General features: G+C 31.0%; 2 protein-coding genes across 2 annotated transcripts; both read left to right on the top strand.

Moving 5' to 3' along the window:
• The first annotated feature begins 1,345 nt into the window (after window positions 1-1,345).
• LOC119605333 (probable elongation factor 1-beta) lies at window positions 1,346-2,460 on the top strand. The gene is made up of 2 exons (XM_037958373.1): window positions 1,346-1,567; window positions 1,696-2,460. Exons 1-2 carry the CDS (start codon window positions 1,488-1,490, stop codon window positions 2,282-2,284), a joined length of 669 nt encoding a protein of 222 aa, XP_037814301.1. The 5' UTR covers window positions 1,346-1,487; the 3' UTR covers window positions 2,285-2,460.
• Window positions 2,461-4,027: 1,567 nt separating this feature from the next.
• Window positions 4,028-18,497, top strand: LOC119605340 (invertebrate-type lysozyme 3-like). Its single transcript, XM_037958379.1, is given in 4 exon segments — window positions 4,028-4,262; window positions 17,874-17,952; window positions 17,954-18,045; window positions 18,114-18,497. Coding segments are annotated over 4 exon segments (486 nt in total). The 5' UTR covers window positions 4,028-4,177; the 3' UTR covers window positions 18,344-18,497.
• Window positions 18,498-19,692: the final 1,195 nt, after the last annotated feature.

Raw genomic sequence — 19,692 nt, 5'->3', positions numbered from 1 at the left:
AGTTAGTTAGTTAGTTAGTTAGTTAGTTAGTTAGTTAGTTAGTTAGTTAGTTAGTTATGTTAGTTAGTTAGTTAGTTAGTTAGTTAGTTAGTTAGTTAGTTAGTTAGTTAGTTAGTTAGTTAGTTAGTTAGTTAGTTAGTTAGTTAGTTAGTTAGTTAGTAGTTAGTTAGTTAGTTAGTTAGTTAGTTAGTTAGTTAGTTAGTTAGTTAGTTAGTTAGTTAGTTAGTTAGTTAGTTAGTTAGTTAGTTAGTTAGTTAGTTAGTTAGTTAGTTAGTTAGTTAGTTAGTTAGTTAGTTAGTTAGTTAGTTAGTTAGTTAGTTAGTTAGTTAGTTAGTTAGTTAGTTAGTTAGTTAGTTAGTTAGTTAGTTAGTTAGTAGTTAGTTAGTTAGTTAGTTAGTTAGTTAGTTAGTTAGTTAGTTAGTTAGTTAGTTAGTTAGTTAGTTAGTTAGTTAGTTAGTTAGTTAGTTAGTTAGTTAGTTAGTTAGTTAGTTAGTTAGTTAGTAGTTAGTTAGTTAGTTAGTTAGTTAGTTAGTTAGTTAGTTAGTTAGTTAGTTAGTTAGTTAGTTAGTTAGTTAGTTAGTTAGTTAGTTAGTTAGTTAGTTAGTTAGTTAGTTAGTTAGTTAGTTAGTTAGTTAGTTAGTTAGTTAGTTAGTTAGTTAGTAGTTAGTAGTTAGTTAGTTAGTTAGTTAGTTAGTTAGTTAGTTAGTTAGTTAGTAGTTAGTTAGTTAGTTAGTTAGTTAGTTAGTTAGTTAGTTAGTTAGTTAGTTAGTTAGTAGTTAGTTAGTTAGTTAGTTAGTTAGTTAGTTAGTTAGTTAGTAGTTAGTTAGTTAGTTAGTTAGTTAGTTAGTAGTTAGTTAGTTAGTTAGTTAGTTAGTTAGTTAGTTAGTTAGTTAGTTAGTTAGTTAGTTAGTTAGTTAGTTAGTTAGTTAGTAGTTAGTTAGTTAGTTAGTTAGTTAGTTAGTTAGTTAGTTAGTTAGTAGTTAGTTAGTTAGTTAGTTAGTTAGTTAGTTAGTTAGTTAGTTAGTTAGTTAGTTAGTTAGTTAGTTAGTTAGTTAGTTAGTTAGTTAGTTAGTTAGTTAGTTAGTTAGTTAGTTAGTTAGTTAGTTAGTTAGTTAGTTAGTTAGTTAGTTAGTTAGTTAGTTAGTTAGTTAGTTAGTTAGTTAGTTAGTTAGTTAGTTAGTTAGTTAGTTAGTTAGTTAGTTAGTTAGTTAGTAGTAGTTAGTTAGTTAGTAGCTAATACTCATTCTGCCTTGCCAACCATATCTTACCAAAGTGCTGCCAAGTTATTTAGTTTTATTCAATAAATATGCCGCTGTCCAATTTATTAATGTTCGACGCCGTCGGTGATAATTTTGTTGGCGCAGGTCTTACCACAAAAATCTCGTCTCTTTCCGGTTGTCAAATTTTTGCAAGCAGCAAGCATACTAGCTGACGAACCAGATTAATTTTAAGTTTTATTAAATAAATTTAATTATAAATAAATAACAATGGCTTTCGGTGATGTTAAAACCCCACAAGGTCTTAAGGAATTGAACAATTTCTTGGCCAACAACAGCTACATCAGTGGGTAAGTGTAGGAATGTTTATCAAAACATGCCATCAAATAAATGAGGTTATGTTAAGACATGACCTCACACGTCGGCATTTTTTGCATATTGGAAGATATTAACTTTGTGCTGTTTTCTTATTTTCTAGTTATGAACCCTCCAAGGCTGATTTATCTGTGTTCGAGGCTTTAGGCAAGGCCCCCACTGGTGATTTACCACACGTACAACGTTGGTACCGTCACATTGCCTCCTTCGAGGCCAGCGAAAAGGCTGCCTGGGGCGGTTCCCCCTTGCCACAAGCTGCCGGTGCCAAGCCCACCGTAGCTGCTCCTGCTGCTGCCGATGATGATGACGATGATGTCGATCTCTTCGGCTCCGATGATGAAGAAGATGATGCTGAAGCTGCCAAGATCCGTGAAGAACGTGTGGCCGCCTATGCTGCTAAGAAATCCAAGAAACCCGCCTTGATTGCCAAATCCTCCGTGTTGCTCGATGTCAAACCCTGGGATGATGAGACCGACATGAAGGAAATGGAAAAGAACGTACGCACCATCGAAATGGACGGTCTCTTGTGGGGTGCCTCCAAATTGGTGCCAGTCGGTTATGGTATTAACAAATTGCAAATTATGTGCGTCATTGAAGATGACAAGGTATCCATTGATTTGTTGACTGAAAAGATTGAAGAATTCGAAGATTTCGTACAATCTGTCGATATTGCTGCCTTCAACAAGATCTAAGCGGTTGTTTGCAAAACAAAAAAAAAGGTAGAGATTTTTTAAAAAAGAGATTCCAAGATAAAATAAAGCAGCATGTCATTATTTTAAATTCAGTAAAAAAGTGCGTAAACCATCAGCATTTTTTTAAATAAAGATTTGATATTGATTTTTTTTTTAAATAATTTGAGCAAAAAGAATATTGAGTTTTTTGTTTATCTGGTGATTAATTTGTTGGTGTAACTTTTTAAATGAGGAAAGTGAAAGTTTTTATTTCAAGGAAATTGCCATGACGTCGATTTTATAGATTAGGCTATAGACTAGAATATTGTCCAGATTATAGATAAGACTAGTCCAGGTTAGACAAGACTATAGGATATACTATAGACTATGCTAAAGTCTGGACTATACTAAAGATTAGATTATAGACTAGGCAATTGACTACACTAAGGACAATACTATAGACTAGACTAAAGACTAGTTTATACCGTAAGCTATAGACTAGACTATTGTACTAGACAATAGAGTAGGATAGATAGGCTATATACTAGATTAGACTATGGGTTGGGTTATGGAATAGACTAGACTATAGGCAAGACTATGGGTTGGGCTATAAAGTAGACTATAGACTAACCTATCGACTGGACTATATACTAGACTTGTCTGTACTAGAGGCTAGATTATAGATTAGACTTGAGACTAGTCTATAGACCATACTATGGACCAGAATTTAGCCTATAATCCAGAATACAGATTAGACTATATACTAGGGTTCTATAGTTGATACGAAAAGTCGACTTTTCGACTTTTTGCATTTTATGAAAAGTCGATTTTTCGACTTTTCGACTTTTTTCATTTAATTAAAAGTCGACTTTTAGACTTTTCGACTACAAGTATTTTATTAATAGTCGACTTTTTCCGACTTTTCGACTTTTTCCGACTTTTCGACTTTCCGAATTTTTTCGACTTTTCGACTTTTTCCGACATTTCGACTTTTTTCGACTTTTTGACTATTTTCGACTTTTTTTCGACTATTTTTTTAATTTTTTCGACTTTTTCCGAATATTTTAGAGTTTTTGACTTTTTTTTCCACTTTTTTTAAGATTTTCGACTGTTTTTGACTTGTTTCTACAATTTTCGAGTTTTCGACTTTTTCCGACTTTTCGACTTTTTCCGACTTTTCGACTTTTTCCGACTTTTTTCGACTTTTTACTACTTTTTTCGACTTTTCGACTTTTTTCGACTTATCGACTTTTTTCGACTTTCAGACTTTTCGACTTTTATTAACAAAGTCGACTTTTCGACTTTTTTCACAGACAATAGTCGAGTTATCGACTTTTTTGGAACAAAATAGTCGACTTCGACTTTTATTAACAAAGTCGACTTTTCGACTTTTTTCACAGACCATAGTCGAGTTTTCGACTTTTTTGGAACAAAATAGTCGACTTCGACTTTTTTCGACAAAAAGTCGATTGTTCGAACCCTACTATATACTATAAAGTTATATTTTTAGTAGATTTTACTTATTCCTAGCGGTTTTTTGTATGTGAAGTTGTTAATACTTGTTTTTAACCCTTAAAATCTCACTCTCTTTTACTCTCTCTCAAGTTTGCCTCTTAAGTCTTTTGTTTTCCTACACTTATCAACTACGTCCTCAATCAATAAAGCTGTTTTTGTACTTACGTTACGTTTTTAAACTTAAAGCTTTAAATTAGCTTTTTATACTCATAATCTAAAGCTAAAGCAATAGCTTACAAAAATCTTCTGTATAAAAAACATTTAAATTAGTTTTAATAAGTTTAAGCAACGGTGAACATCTTTTATAAAAGTGATTTTTTGGAATAAAATAATAAAAACAAAAACAGAATATTAAATTATTGTTTCAATATAAAAGAAATAAAAAAGAATATAATAAAAATGGCAAATAAAATATTTTATACTTGTGTTTTGGCCGCTGTATTTGCCGTGGCTATGATTACTTTTACTCAAGCCGATATATCAGGTAACATTAGAAACATTTAGTAGTTTCTTTTTTTAAGAATTACTGTTTACATAAATTATTTAATTTATTAATAAATTAACAGTGTGGGTTTTTTCTCTTTTCCTTATAAACTTCCCAGTAATTTTAATACACCACTTAATTTAATTCTTAGAATTTCTTAAATATTCTTTTCACAACTATTTGTTTTTTTTTTAAACTTAAATATTTACTGGTTCCGTTTTTATTCTTTCAATTAAATCCGTGTTTCTTTAAGTTTGCATGTTTTATTGTTATTATTTTTTATATTTAACACTTTATTTTTTATTAGCATCAGTGAAAACTTGTTTCTATTTTTTGTTTATTTATTGTTAATATTATACAATATTGTCTAGTATTATTAACAATATATTGCCAAGTAACCAACCGGTGACTGTGTATAACAACAACAACAATTAGCGGATTTTCTAAAACAAATTTTAGCTCTTAATCTAGCAAATCAAGCAAAAGTGGGGATTCTTTTGTTTTGGAATCATGCTATTTTTTATTATTAATAATAAACATAAATAGTAATAGTATTAGTGAATTGTAAAGTTAAGAATAATTAGTTAAATTTGGAATGGAAAAAAATATTTAATAATATTATTTATTAACGTGTTAACTAATTAGGAAATTTGTTAATTAGAAGTTATTATTAATAATGAATGAAAACAAGAAGCATACTGCAGACTAGACTAGACTATAGACTAGACTATAGACTAGACTATTAGACTAGACTATAGACTAGACTATAGACTAGACTATAGACTAGATAGACTAGACTATAGACTAGACTATAGACTAGACTATAGACTAGACTATAGACTAGACTATAGACTAGACTATAGACTAGACTATAGACTAGACTATAGACTAGACTATAGACTAGACTATAGACTAGACTATAGACTAACTATAGACTAGACTATATAACTATACTATAGACTAGACTATAGACTAGACTATAGACTAGACTATGACTAGACCTATAGACTAACTTAGACTAGACTATAGACTAGACTATAGATTAGACTATAGACTAAGACTATAGACTATACTATAGACAATACGATAGACTAGACTATAGACAGCTATATACTAGACTATAGACTAGACTATAGAGTAGGCTATAGACTAGACTTAGACTAACTATAGACTAGACATATATGAGTAGACTTAGACTAGACTATAACTAGACGATAGACTAGACTATAGACTAGACTATAGACTAGACTATGACTATACTATAGACTAGACTTGAACTAGAACTATAGACTAGACTATAGACGAGACTATAGACTAGACTATAGACTAGACTATAGACTAGACTATAGACTAGACATGACTAGCTATAGACGAGACTATAGACTAGACTATAGACTAGACTATAGACTAGACTATAGACTAGACTATAGAGCTAGGACTATAGGACTAGACTATAGACTAGACTATAGACTAGACTATAGACTAGACTATAGACTAGACTATAGACTAGACTATAGACTAGACTATAGACTAGACTTGACTAGACTATAGACTAGACTATAGACTAGACTATAGACTAGACTATAGACTAGACTATAGACTAGACTTAGACTAGACTATAGACTAGACTATAGACTAGACTATAGACTAGACTATAGACTAGACTATAGACTAGACTATAGACTAGACTATAGACTAGACTATAGACTAGACTATAGACTAGACTATAGACTAGACTATAGACTAGACTATAGACTAGACTATAGACTAGACTAGACTATAGACTAGACTATAGACTAGACTATAGACTAGACTATAGACTAGACTATAACGAGACTATAGACTAGACTATAGACTAGACTATAGACTAGACTATAGACTAGACTATAGACTAGACTATAGACTAGACTATAGACTAGACTATAGACTAGACTATAGACTAGACTATAGACTAGACTATAGACTAGACTATAGACTAGACTATAGACTAGACTATAGACTAGACTATAGACTAGACTATAGACTAGACTATAGACTAGACCAACGGTTCCCAAATGGGGGTCCGCGGACCCCTAGTGGTCCGTAGTAAAATCCTAGGGGGTCCGCGAAGACGAACGAAAAAAACATGAATAAACAATATTCTTTTATATGTATGTACAAATATCTCCAATTTTTGTGCAATAATCCTAAATTTTTTGGTGACTTTTTGAATTTTATTTTTTCGGTTGTTTATCAGGAAGAAGCTAGGCCCTACAAATTTATTGTATAACTTTTATAAAGTAAAGTATTGCGTGATTTGTAATTTTTATTTCCTGTATATGTACTGAAATAATGGTTTTTATTTCAGACAAATAATACTATGCCTTACAATTAAATTAATTCCGGAGTATGAAGTTCAATTCAAAGACAAGCTTATTATAGATTTAAGTTTATCAAATTGTAAGCAAAAGTGTTCTTGTTTGAAAGGACTAAAATTATATATTTTCAAAACAGAGGTGACTCTTTATGCATCTCTTTATAAATATTCCAATCCGACGTGATACACAGATTTTAACTTGATTTTGTCGACCAATACATATTATTAAATTAACATCAGAAAATCCATAGCGTTTCGCGTAAATATGTAGCCAAAAACCATGAAGTAAAATAATTCGTTGGTATTTTAAAATTCAAATTTAAGTTCCAAATTCACAGTACTTTAACAAAGAGTTCAAATCATATATTATGCGGATAACGCATTCCGCAACAACATAGAAGAAGTCCAACTTTCTTATATTATTTTCCCGAAAACTTAGCTCACTTACTCAGTTCTCCCTTTGCAATCGCAACAAATTTTTGAAACGTGACTCCTTAAGCACATGTGACAATATTTGATATTGATATTTTCGCTACCTTGAAGAAAAATGAACATGAAAGATCTCACGATCATAAAATGAAACATCATGTTAACATATCAACAAAGAAGTCATTCTATCTTCAAAACATGAATTGAAAACCTATCTGAAATATTATATATTTTCAATATACGGGAATATTTTATAAATATGACATCTCTACATTTATTAGACCTAGGGATTAATGGACTAGGTCAATTTTTGGATGGACAATTATTTAGAACAATAGAATATCAAAATATGTATGGCGGTCCGCGAAATTAAATAAGTTCTTCGAGCGGTCCGCGAAGTAAAAATCGGTGGGAACCGCTGGACTAGACCATAGAATAGACCATAGACTAGACTATAGACTAGACTATAGACTAGACTATAGACTAGACTATAGACTAGACTATAGACTAGACTATAGACTAGACTATAGACTAGACTATAGACTAGACTATAGGCTAGACTATAGACTAGACAATAGACTAGACTATAGACTAGACTATAGACTAGACTATAGACTAGACTATAGACTAGACTAGACTATAGACTAGACTATAGACTAGACTATAGACTAGACTATAGACTAGACTATAGACTAGACTATAGACTAGACTATAGACTAGACCATAGAATAGACCATAGAATAGACTATAGACTAGACTATAGACTAGACCATAGAATAGACCATAGATAGACTATAGACTAGACTATAGACTAGACTATAGACTAGACTATAGACTAGACTATAGACTAGACCATAGAATAGACCATAGAATAGACTATAGACTAGACTATAGACTAGACTATAGACTAGACTATAGACTAGACTATAGACTAGACTATAGACTAGACTAGACTATAGACTAGACTAGACTATAGACCAGACTATAGACTAGACTATAGACCAGACTATAGACTAGACTATAGACTAGACTATAGACTAGACTATAGACTAGACTATAGACTAGACTATAGACTAGACTATAGACTAGACTATAGACTAGACTATAGACTAGACTATAGACTAGACTATAGACTAGACTATAGACTACTATAGACTAGGACTATAGACTAGACTACTATAGACTAGACTATAGACTAGACTATAGACTAGACTATAGACTAGACTATAGACTAGACTATAGACTAGACTATAGACTAGACTATAGACTAGACTATAGACTAGACTATAGACTAGACTATAGACTAGACTATAGACTAGACTATAGACTAGACTATAGACTAGACTATAGACTAGACTATAGACTAGACTATAGACTAGACTATAGACTAGACTATAGACTAGACTATAGACTAGACTATAGACTAGACTATAGACTAGACTATAGACTAGACTATAGACTAGACTATAGACTAGACTATAGACTAGACTATATACTAGACTATAGACTAGGCTATAGACTAGACTATAGACTAGACTATAGACTAGACTATAGACTAGACTATAGACTAGACTATAGACTAGACTATAGACTAGACTATAGACTAGATATAGACTAGACTATAGACTAGACTATAGACTAGACTATAGACTAGACTATACTAGACTATAAACTAGACTATAGACTAGACTATAGACTAGACTATAGACTAGACTATAGACTAGACTATAGACTAGACTATAGACTAGACTATAGACTAGACTATAGACTAGACTATAGACTAGACTAGACTAGACTATAGACTAGACTATAGACTAGACTATAGACTAGACTATAGACTAGACTATAGACTAGACTATAGACTAGACTATAGACTAGACTATAGACTAGACTATACTAGACTATAGACTAGACTATAGACTAGACTATAGACTAGACTATAGACTAGACTATAGACTAGACTATAGACTAGACTATAGACTAGACTTAGTCGAGACTATAGACTAGATTAAAGACTAGAATATAGTCCCGACTATAGATTAGACTATAGTTCATAGTATATATTAGACTATAGTCCAGACTAAAGACTAAGCTATATTCTATACTATGGTTTAATATATATATAGACTATTGGGATAACAAAGGTCCAAATTAGAAACTAAAGTCTAAACTTTAGACTAACTTAAACCATAATTTAAACTATAGTGCAGACTGTGGACTAGACTACAGTGTAGACTGTAGGCAAAACTAAAGTCCAGATTATGGACTATAGTCCGGATTATGAACTATAGTCTAGATAATATACTAAACTATATATAGACAAGACTTAGTAAAGTTTTAGACTTAAAACGTGAAGAAAGATATTTTGGTTTTAATTTGTATAACAGTTACGTTTACAGTATGACAGTTTAAGTAATAACTTTGATAAACTAAAGATTTATTTCAAATTTAGAAAAAAAATATTCACTTAAACAAATATTTGTTTATTAAAATTTCTTACTGCAAAACAGAAAACAAATAAAATATTGACTTTATGGAAAAAAAAGTTCATTTAAAACAATTTTTATTGATATTTTATGCATTTTTTGGTTTTATTCTATAAAATGAAACAGAAAAAAAATGCAAAAATAATATTGAAAAAAGATTATTCACTCAGATTGTTTGCATTTTATAAAACACATTCACTCACATGAGCAATTGTGTGAATTTTGTATTCAATTAAACAAAATTTCAAAAAATTTTTTTTTCACATACTAAAGCACATTTTCATTATTAATGTAATAACAAATTGTTAAAAATATACTATTTACTTAACGTTAACGTGTCAGGCATATTAAAATTATGTATTGAGAAAAAAAACCTCCAAAAATTATTATTATTATTAATAATATTATCAATATTTTTTTACCTAGAAAATTAAATCTCCTCTACAAACTTTTAACAATAACAATTGCTAATCAATTAAATTTAATAAATAATATTGAAAGCGAGGTGTGTTGGGGCCTTATTATTAAATAATCTGCTTATCAGCTAAAAAATTGTTAATAACATATGACCTATTTTCTTTTCTCTGCCACTATTTGCTAAATATAATTTAAATTTCAAATTTTGTATTTGAAATGATTTCATCGTGATTTGTTTTTTATTCAATGATTCTTGTGGTTTTCTAAACAACCCACACTTTTAGTTTTATTTCTATTTCTTTATAAATTTTAATTCAATGATTGTAAGCTTAAAGAAAAGATCTAAAGTTCTTTAACCTTTATTGGTTACTTATCAAATTTATGTTGATTTTTAGAATATTTATATTTTTTAACGAAGAATTCTTTTAGACTTTTACTTTATAAGGAATTTGTTATAAAATTTTATATGTTTCTGTTTAGTCTGAAGACCCAGCAAACGCCTAGAGGAAATAATTTAGCAAAGAATTGTTTCTATAGTGAAATCTGCAGTCTGAATTACTATATATGTACATTAATCTGTGCAATATCTATAGTTCAGTTTAAAGTAAGGTTCATGATTTAAACTTTAGTCTCTAGTTTAAGCTATAGTCTGGGCCGGATTCAAGTACATAATCTGGACTATAGTCTATTTGGTTTATAATGTGGACTCAAGTCTAAACTATAGTTTATAATTTGGACTATAATATAGTCTAGACTATACTCTAGACTATGGTGTTATTTAAAGTCTAAACTACACTTTGATCTAAAGTCTGAACTATATTCTATAGTCTGGACTATAGTTTAGTCTAAAGTGTGGAATATGTTCTAGTTTATAGTCTGGACGTTATAATCTGGACTATAGTCTAGTCTTTAGTCTGTACTAGAGCTTAGTTTGTAGTCTGGAATATAGTATAGTCAATAGTCTAATCTATAATCTGGTATGGACTATATTATCGTCAGAAGTCTGTTCTAATGTCTAGTTTATAGTATGGCCTATCCTAGTCTAGTCTATAGTCTGGCCTATAGAGTAGTCTATAGATTGGCCTATAGTGTAGCCTATAGTGTGGCCCATAGTCTAGCTTATAGACTGGCCTATAGTCTAGCCTATATTCTCAACTTTAGCTTAGATTGTAGTCTGGAATATGTTATAGTCAATAGTCTAATCTATAATCTGGTTTGGACTTTATTCTCGTCTGAAGTCTGTACTATAGTCTGGTTTATAGTCTGGCCTATAGCCTAGTCTATAGACTGGCGTATTGTCTAGCCTATAGACTTGCCTATAGTCTGAACTTTAGCTTAGTCAATAGTCTAATCTATAATCTGGTTTGGACAATTTTATTGGCCTAGTCTGGCCTAGTCTAGTCTATAGTCTGGCCTATAGAGTAGTCTATAGACTGGCCTATAGTCTAGACTATAGTCTGACCTATATTCTAGCTTATAGACTGGCCTATAGTCTAGACTATAGTCTGGCCTATGGTCTGGCCTATATTCTAGCTTATAGACTGGTCTATAGTCTAGCCTATATTTTCAACTTTAGCTTAGATTGTAGTCTGGAATATGGTATAGTCAACAGTCTAATCTATAATCTGGTTTGGACTATATTCTCGTTTGAAGTCTATACTATAGTCTAGCCTATAGTCTGGCCTATAGTCTGGACTATAGTCTGGCCTATAGTCTGGACTTTAGTCTAGTCTACAGTCTAGATTATAATTTGGACTATGGTCTAGTCTACAGTCTAGTATATAATCTGGACTATAATCTAGTCTATAGTCTTGACTATAGTCTAGTCTATAGCCTGGACAATAGTCTGGTCTATGGTATATATAGTCTGAACTATATTCTATTGTATAGTCTGAATTATAATCTAGTCTGTAGTCTGGACCATAACCTAGTATATTGTCTGAACTATAGCCTAGTCAGTAGTCTGGAGTATAGTCAAGTCTGTAGTCTGGATTATAGGCATATCTGTGATCTGGTTTGTATTCTATTTTAATCTATAGTCGGAACTGAAGTTTAGTTTATATTCTGACCTATAGTATTATCTACAGTCTGCTCTATAGTCTGCTCTATAATCTGGTCTATAGTCTGGTCTATAGTCTGGAATATAGTCTATTCTATAGTCTAGTCTATAGTCTAGTCTTTAGTCCAGACTATAATCTAGTATATAGTCCAGAATATAGTCTAGTCTAAAGGATGGACTATAGTATAGGTAAGTCTGGAGTGTGGTTTGTGCAGAATATTGCAAAGGCTGCCGTTTGAACTTTAGTTAAGTCTAAAATCTGGACTATAATCTAGTTTATAGCATGGACTAAAGTCTGGACTATTGTCTAGTCTATAGTCTGGTCTACAGTCTGGACTATTGTGTGGCCTACAGTCTGGACTATAGTCTAGTCTGTAATCTGCAGTATATACTAGTTTGTAGTTTGCCTTATAGTCTAATCTATAATCTGGTTTAGACTATATTCTAGTATGTTATCTGTACTATAGTAAATATTAAATTCTAGCTTATAGTCTAGTATATATTCCGGACCATATTATTATTGAATTTGACCTATAGTCTAGTCTATAGTCTGGACAAGTGTTCAATTTGTAGTCTAGATCACAGTATAATGTATAGTTTGGACTATACTCGTTTATTTGAACTAAAGTGTGGACTTTAGTCTATAATTTAGTTTATTGATGGTTTTTCATTGACATGTCATGAATGTTTTCATTGGAACTTTTTTCGCATTAGCTGATGTCCTTTAACTATTCCCCTGAATGAACCAGTTGATCATTAATCATTTCATAGAAATTTATTTTCCAAATACTTTTCATATGACTAAAAAATTAAGTTTATTTTAAAAAGTAATCCTCTCAACTAAACCACCTTTAAGTGTCTTTTAAATAAATATTGATACATCTTTTAGTTAGTTTTTTTAACACTTTAAACAAGACGCTGCTACAAAATAAAAAAATCATTAATAAATTGAAAAAAAAAAAAACAGTTAATTTTAGCACTTCTACTATAGAGTAGAGGATGTTGCAAAACTAGTTGGTTGACAGCATCTCCAACTTATAAATTGGATATCAAGCAGCTGTATAGCAATCTCTTCGCTCTCCTCAGTATGATTTAGTTTAGTTAAGAGGAAACTATATAGTTTCATTCATTTATACAATTTTTTCTCAATATTATTATTTATAGTAGTTTAGGGTTCAGGGACGTTCAATAATTTTAATAATAAGTTTTTATGAAGTTAAAATGAAATATTTGCAGTTTCTTTAAGTTGTTCTTCTTTAGTTTTATGTATTTAACTTTATTTTTTTCAAAAAAAGGCGTTTATTAACAGAACACTTAATAAATGACAGGAAGTGCAATTGATTTTTACAAGTTTGTTTAGTTTTTTTTAAATGGGAAATTGTCATCAATATTGACAATTAAACAATTGTTTGAATATATAAAAATGTTAATGACTTTGGAAAGATAATCTTTAATGATTTATTGTTTTTTGTTATAAGCACGAAATTTTTGCTTAAAAAGTTGACAGCTAATTAATTTGTCTTAATAGTTAAACTACAGTGTAGAGTTTAAATAGTGGACAATATATAAAATAAATAAAACAACTCCAATAACAATTACCAATGCTTAATTATAATGCCAATGATAATGCCTGCTGTCAATGTCAATTCTAAGCCGTGTTTAGAATGTTTGCCTTTCATCACAATAAAAATCTTTTCAGGGATTTAAAGACATTACCCTCCATATCATTTTAATCACCTTAGATTTCTTGGAAATCCCTCTAAACATTTTTCTTTATAATTCCTCTTAGTTAAGAACCTCGTATTGAAAAGTATTGAAATAAAATATGTTATCATTTCTATTTAATCTTTTGTCAAACTATTTCAAATGTTATCACACTTCAATGACCTAAAATATGTATTTACGTTTCAATTTCTTTTTTTCTTATTTGAACAAACAAATAATTTTGTTTATAAAAAATTAAAATATATTTTCAAAATATCTTCATATTCATATTACGATAAAGCCGGTTTTACACAATTCTTTATACTTTATTATACAAATTCCCCCCCATATGATTTAAGTTCAATTTAATTAATTAGATACAGATTTAATGTGTCAAATAAATTTAAACATTTTATTATAATAAGAATATTTAATATTTGAAATATTGAATAAAAAAAAAAAAAAAAACAAACAAGTAATCAAATAATATGACGAATCGTTTTAAAAATATCACATGAAATCAAATGTTTTTGAATTTAGACTAAATTGAAAATATTAGAAGAATAACATAACAGAGGGAGCAAATTTCTATAGAAATCAAAATTTCAAATTAAGAGAAATATTCTTTAAAAAAAGGCTCTAGACTAAACTAGAGACTATAGACTAGATAATAGACTAAACTATATATTAGACTATAAATTAGACTGTAGATTAGAACACAGACTAGACTATAGACTAGAATAAGGAATCGACTATATACTAGACTATAAACTAGACTATAGACTAGACTATAGACTAGACTATAGTCCAGATTATGGACTAGACTACATACTAGATTATAGACTAAACTATAGACCAGACTATGGACTACACTATAGACCAGACTATGGACTAGACTATATACTAGATTATAGGCTAGACTATAGACCAGACTATAGACTAGAATATAGAGTAGACTATAGACCAGACTATGGCCTAGACTATAGACTAGACTAGACTAAACTATAGACTAGACTAAACTATAGACTAGACTAGACTATAGACTAAACTATAGACTAGAAAATAGACAAGACAATAGACTATACTATAGAATAGACTATAAACCAGACTATAGACTAAACTAACGACCAGACTAGACTATAGACTAGACTATAGACTAAACTATAGACTAGACTATAGACTAGACTATAGACTAGACGATAGACTAGACGATAGACTAGACGATAGACTAGACTATAGACTAGACTATAGACTAGACTATAGACTAAACTATAGACTAGACTATAGACTAGACAATAGACTAGACTATAGACTAGACTATAGACTATAGACTAGACTATAGACTAGACTATAGACTAGATTATAGACTAGACTAGACTATAGACTAGACTATAGACTAGACTATAGACTAGACTATAGACTAGACTATAGACTAGACTATAGACTAGACTATAGACTAGACTATAGACTAGACTATAGACTAGACTATAGACTAGACTATAGACTAGACTATAGACTAGACTATAGACTAGACTGTAGACTAGACTATAGACTAAACTATAGACTAGACAATAGACTAGACAATAGACTAGACAATAGACTAACTATAGACTAGACTATAGACTAGACTATAGACTAGACTATAGACTAGACTATAGACTAGACTATAGACTAGACTATAGACTAGACTATAGACTAGACTATAGACTAGACTATAGACTAGACTATAGACTAGACTATAGACTAGACTATAGACTAGACTATAGACTAGACTATAGACTAGACTATAGACTAGACTATAGACTAGACTATAGACTAGACTATAGACTAGACTATAGACAGACTATAGACTAGACTAGACTAGACTATAGACTAGACTATAGACTAGACTATAGACTAGACTATAGACTAGACTATAGACTAGACTATAGACTAGACTATAGACTAGACTATAGACTAGGACTATCGACTAGACTATAGACTAGACTATAGACTAGACTATAGACTAGACTATAGACTAGACTATAGCTAGGACTATAGACTAGACTATAGACTAGACTATAGACTAGACTATAGACTAGACTATAGACTAGACTATAGACTAGACTATAGACTAGACTATAGACTAGACTATAGACTAGACTATAGACTAGACTATACTAACTATAGACTAGACTATAGACTAGACTATAGACTAGACTATAGACTAGACTATAGACTAGACTATAGACTAGACTATAGACTAGACTATAGACTAGACTATAGACTAGACTATAGACTAGACTATAGACTAGACTATAGACTAGACTATAGACTAGACAACTATAGACTAGACTAGACTATAGACTAGACTATAGACTAGACTATAGACTAGACTATAGACTAGACTATAGACTAGACTATAGACTAGACTATAGACTAGACTATAGACTATAGACTAGACTATAGACTAGACTATAGACTAGACTAGAATATAGAGAGACTACAGACTAGACTATAGAATATACTATAGACTAGACTATAGACTAGACTATAGACTAGACTATAGACTAGACTATAGACTAGACTATAGACTAGACTAGACTATAGACTAGACTATAGACTAGACTATAGACTAGACTAGACTATAGACTAGACTAGACTAGACTAGACTAGACTAGACTATAGACTAGACTATAGACTAGACTATAGACTAGACTATAGACTAGACTATAGACTAGACTATAGACTAGACTATAGACTAGATTATAGAATAGACTATAGACTAGACTATAGACTAGACTATAGACTAGACTATACACCAGACTATAGACTAGACTATAGACTAGACTATTGACTAGACTGTAGACAAGACTATAGACAAGACTATAGACTAGACTATAGACTAGAACATAGACTAGACTATAGACAAGGCTATATACTAGACTATAGACTAGACTATAGACTATAGATTAGACTATAGACTAAACTATAGACTAGACTTTAGACTAGAATATAGACTAGACTATAGATTAGAATATAGAATAGACTATAGACTAGACTAGACTAATAGACTGACTATAGACTAGACTATAGACTAGACTATAGACTAGACTATAGACCTAGACTATAGACTAGACTATAGACTAGACTATAGACTAGACTATAGACTAGACTATAGACTAGACTATAGACTAGACTATAGACTAGACTATAGACTAGACTATAGACTAGACTATAGACTAGACTATAGACTAGACTATAGACTAGACTATAGACTAGACTATAGACTAGACTATAGACTAGACTATAGACTAGACTATAGACTAGACTATAGACTAGACTATAGACTAGACTATAGACTAGACTATAGACTAGACTATAGACTAGACTATAGACTAGACTATAGACTAGACTATAGACTAGACTATAGACTAGACTATAGACTAGACTATAGACTAGACTATAGACTAGACTATAGACTAGACTATAGACTAGACTATAGACTAGACTATAGACTAGACTATAGACTAGACTATAGACTAGACTATAGACTAGACTATAGACTAGACTATAGACTAGACTATAGACTAGACTATAGACTAGACTATAGACTAGACTATAGACTAGACTATAGACTAGACTATAGACTAGACTAGTAGACTAGACTAGACTAGACTATAGACTAGACTAGAGCAGACCTTAGACTAGACTATAGACTAGACTATAGACTAGACTATAGACTAGACTATAGACTAGACTATAGACTAGACTATAGACTAGACTATAGCCTAGACAATAGACTAGACTATAGACTAGACTATAAACTAGACTATAAACTAGACTATAAACTAGACTATAGACTGGACTATCAATGATTTTAAACATATTGTTATAAAGATAGATCTATTTGTGTTAACCGTGGTAATACGCACAATATATTTGATTTAAAATTAAAATTACATATATATGTATGTATGTAACTATGTATGTATATAAAAACCGCATGTTTAAATATAAAGTATACGCATTAGTTGTAAAAAAACTTAAACATTATCATAAAATCTAGTGGCTTAATAATTTTCCAAGTTTATTTCAAATAAATGTTAAAATAATAATTTATTTTCATCATCTTTTTTAATATTTATCATAAAACTCATAAATTAATTTATCTTTACAGAAAAAACCCGTAACTGATGTCTGTTTGGGCTGCATCTGTGAGGCCATTAGTGGCTGTAATCAAACCGCCTACTGCGGTGGTGGGTGTCTGCGGTTTGTTCCGCATTACTTGGGCCTACTGGGCTGATGGTGGTAAATTGACCATTAACAATGAGGATCCCGCTTCGGAAACTGGTAAGTATTACTGTTATATCTCTATTTTAAAAATTAACTTATTCCTGCTCTTTTTCCTTTCCATCTAGCCTATGCCAACTGTGTGAATGATCCCTACTGTGCTGCCAATACCATTCAAAATTATATGCGCAAATACTCCCAAGATTGCAATGGTGATAATGCTGTGGATTGTTACGATTATGCTGCCATCCATAAATTGGGTGCCTACGGTTGCAAGGGTGAATTGTCCTATCAATATGGCAATAGCTTGGCCAATTGTTTAAGTAGTTTCGGTGGCATTAATGTGCGTTCGAATTAAGGGGATTGTGTGAAAATAAAAGCCATTTTTTAAATTTATATAATTACCTTTATGTTAATTAAGTTTTTTTTTATACATAATTATTTTTTAAATTAATATTTAAAGAGAAAAAATCTGTAAACTTATGCTTTAAAACTAATTTATGAAAATAAAAATAAAAATTAAAAAAAAAATGGTATGGTTTGGGAATGAAAATTCAATAGAATATAAACTAGATATAGAGTAGACTCTATAGAATATAAACTGGAATTAGTACTAAGATCCCAGACTTGAATATATACCACAATATAACTAGAATATAGAACATAACTAAAACCAGAACTAGACTGAACTAGAACTGAACTAGACTGAACTAAACGGAACTAAAACTGAACTAGAACTCAACTAGAACTGAACTAGAACTGAAACTAGAACTGAACTAAGACTGAACTAGACTGAACTAGAACTGAACTAGAACTGAACTAGAACTGAACTAGAACTGAACTAGAACTGACTACCTGAACTAGAACTGAACTAGAACTGAACTAGAACTGAACTAGAACTGAACTAGAACTGAACTAGAACTGAACTAGAACTGAACTAGAACTGAACTAGAACTGAACTAGAACTGAACTAGAACTGAACTAGAACTGAACTAGAACTGAACTAGAACTGAACTAGAACTGAACTAGAACTGAACTAGAACTGAACTAGAACTGAACTAGAAACTGAACTAGAACTGAACTAGAACTGAACTAGAACTGAACTAGAACTGAACTAGAACTGAACTAGAACTGAACTAGAACTGAACTAGAACTGAACTAGAACTGAACTAGAACTGAACTAGAACTGAACTAGAACTGAACTAGAACTGAACTAGAACTGAACTAGAACTGAACTAGAACTGAACTAGAACTGACTAGAACTGAACTAGAACTGAACTAGAACTGAACTAGAACTGAACTAGAACTGAACTAGAACTGAACTAGAACTGAACTAGAACTGAACTAGAACTGAACTAGAACTGAACTAGAACTGAACTAGAACTGAACTAGAACTGAACTAGAACTGAACTAGAACTGAACTAGAACTGAACTAGAACTGAACTAGAACTGAACTAGAACTGAACTAGAACTAGAACAGAACTAGAACAGAACTAGAACAGAACTAGAACAGAACTAGAAAGAACTAGAACAGAACTAGAAACAGAACTAGAACAGAACTAGAAAAGAACTAGAACAGAACTAGAACAGAACTAGAACAGAACTAGAACAGAACTAGAACAGAACTAGAACAGAACTAGAACAGAACTAGAACAGAACTAGAACAGAACTAGAACTGAACTAGAACTGAACTAGAACAGAACTAGA

Source organism: Lucilia sericata, unplaced genomic scaffold (assembly GCF_015586225.1).
Source record: "Lucilia sericata isolate MDLA Ls3-8-SP2 unplaced genomic scaffold, ASM1558622v1 Contig000476F_arrow, whole genome shotgun sequence".
NCBI lineage: Eukaryota > Metazoa > Arthropoda > Insecta > Diptera > Calliphoridae > Lucilia > Lucilia sericata.
This window is presented reverse-complemented; position numbering and strand designations above follow the sequence as displayed.

What these genes read in the sequence shown, in the direction of transcription:
- LOC119605333 (XM_037958373.1), top strand. Translation starts at nt 1,488, where the DNA reads ATGGCTTTCGGTGATGTTAAAACCCCACAAGGTCTTAAGGAATTGAAC. An exon ending in AACAACAGCTACATCAGTGG is followed by an intron (nt 1,568 to 1,695) that starts GTAAGTGTAGGA and finishes CTTATTTTCTAG; the next exon opens with TTATGAACCCTCCAAGGCTG.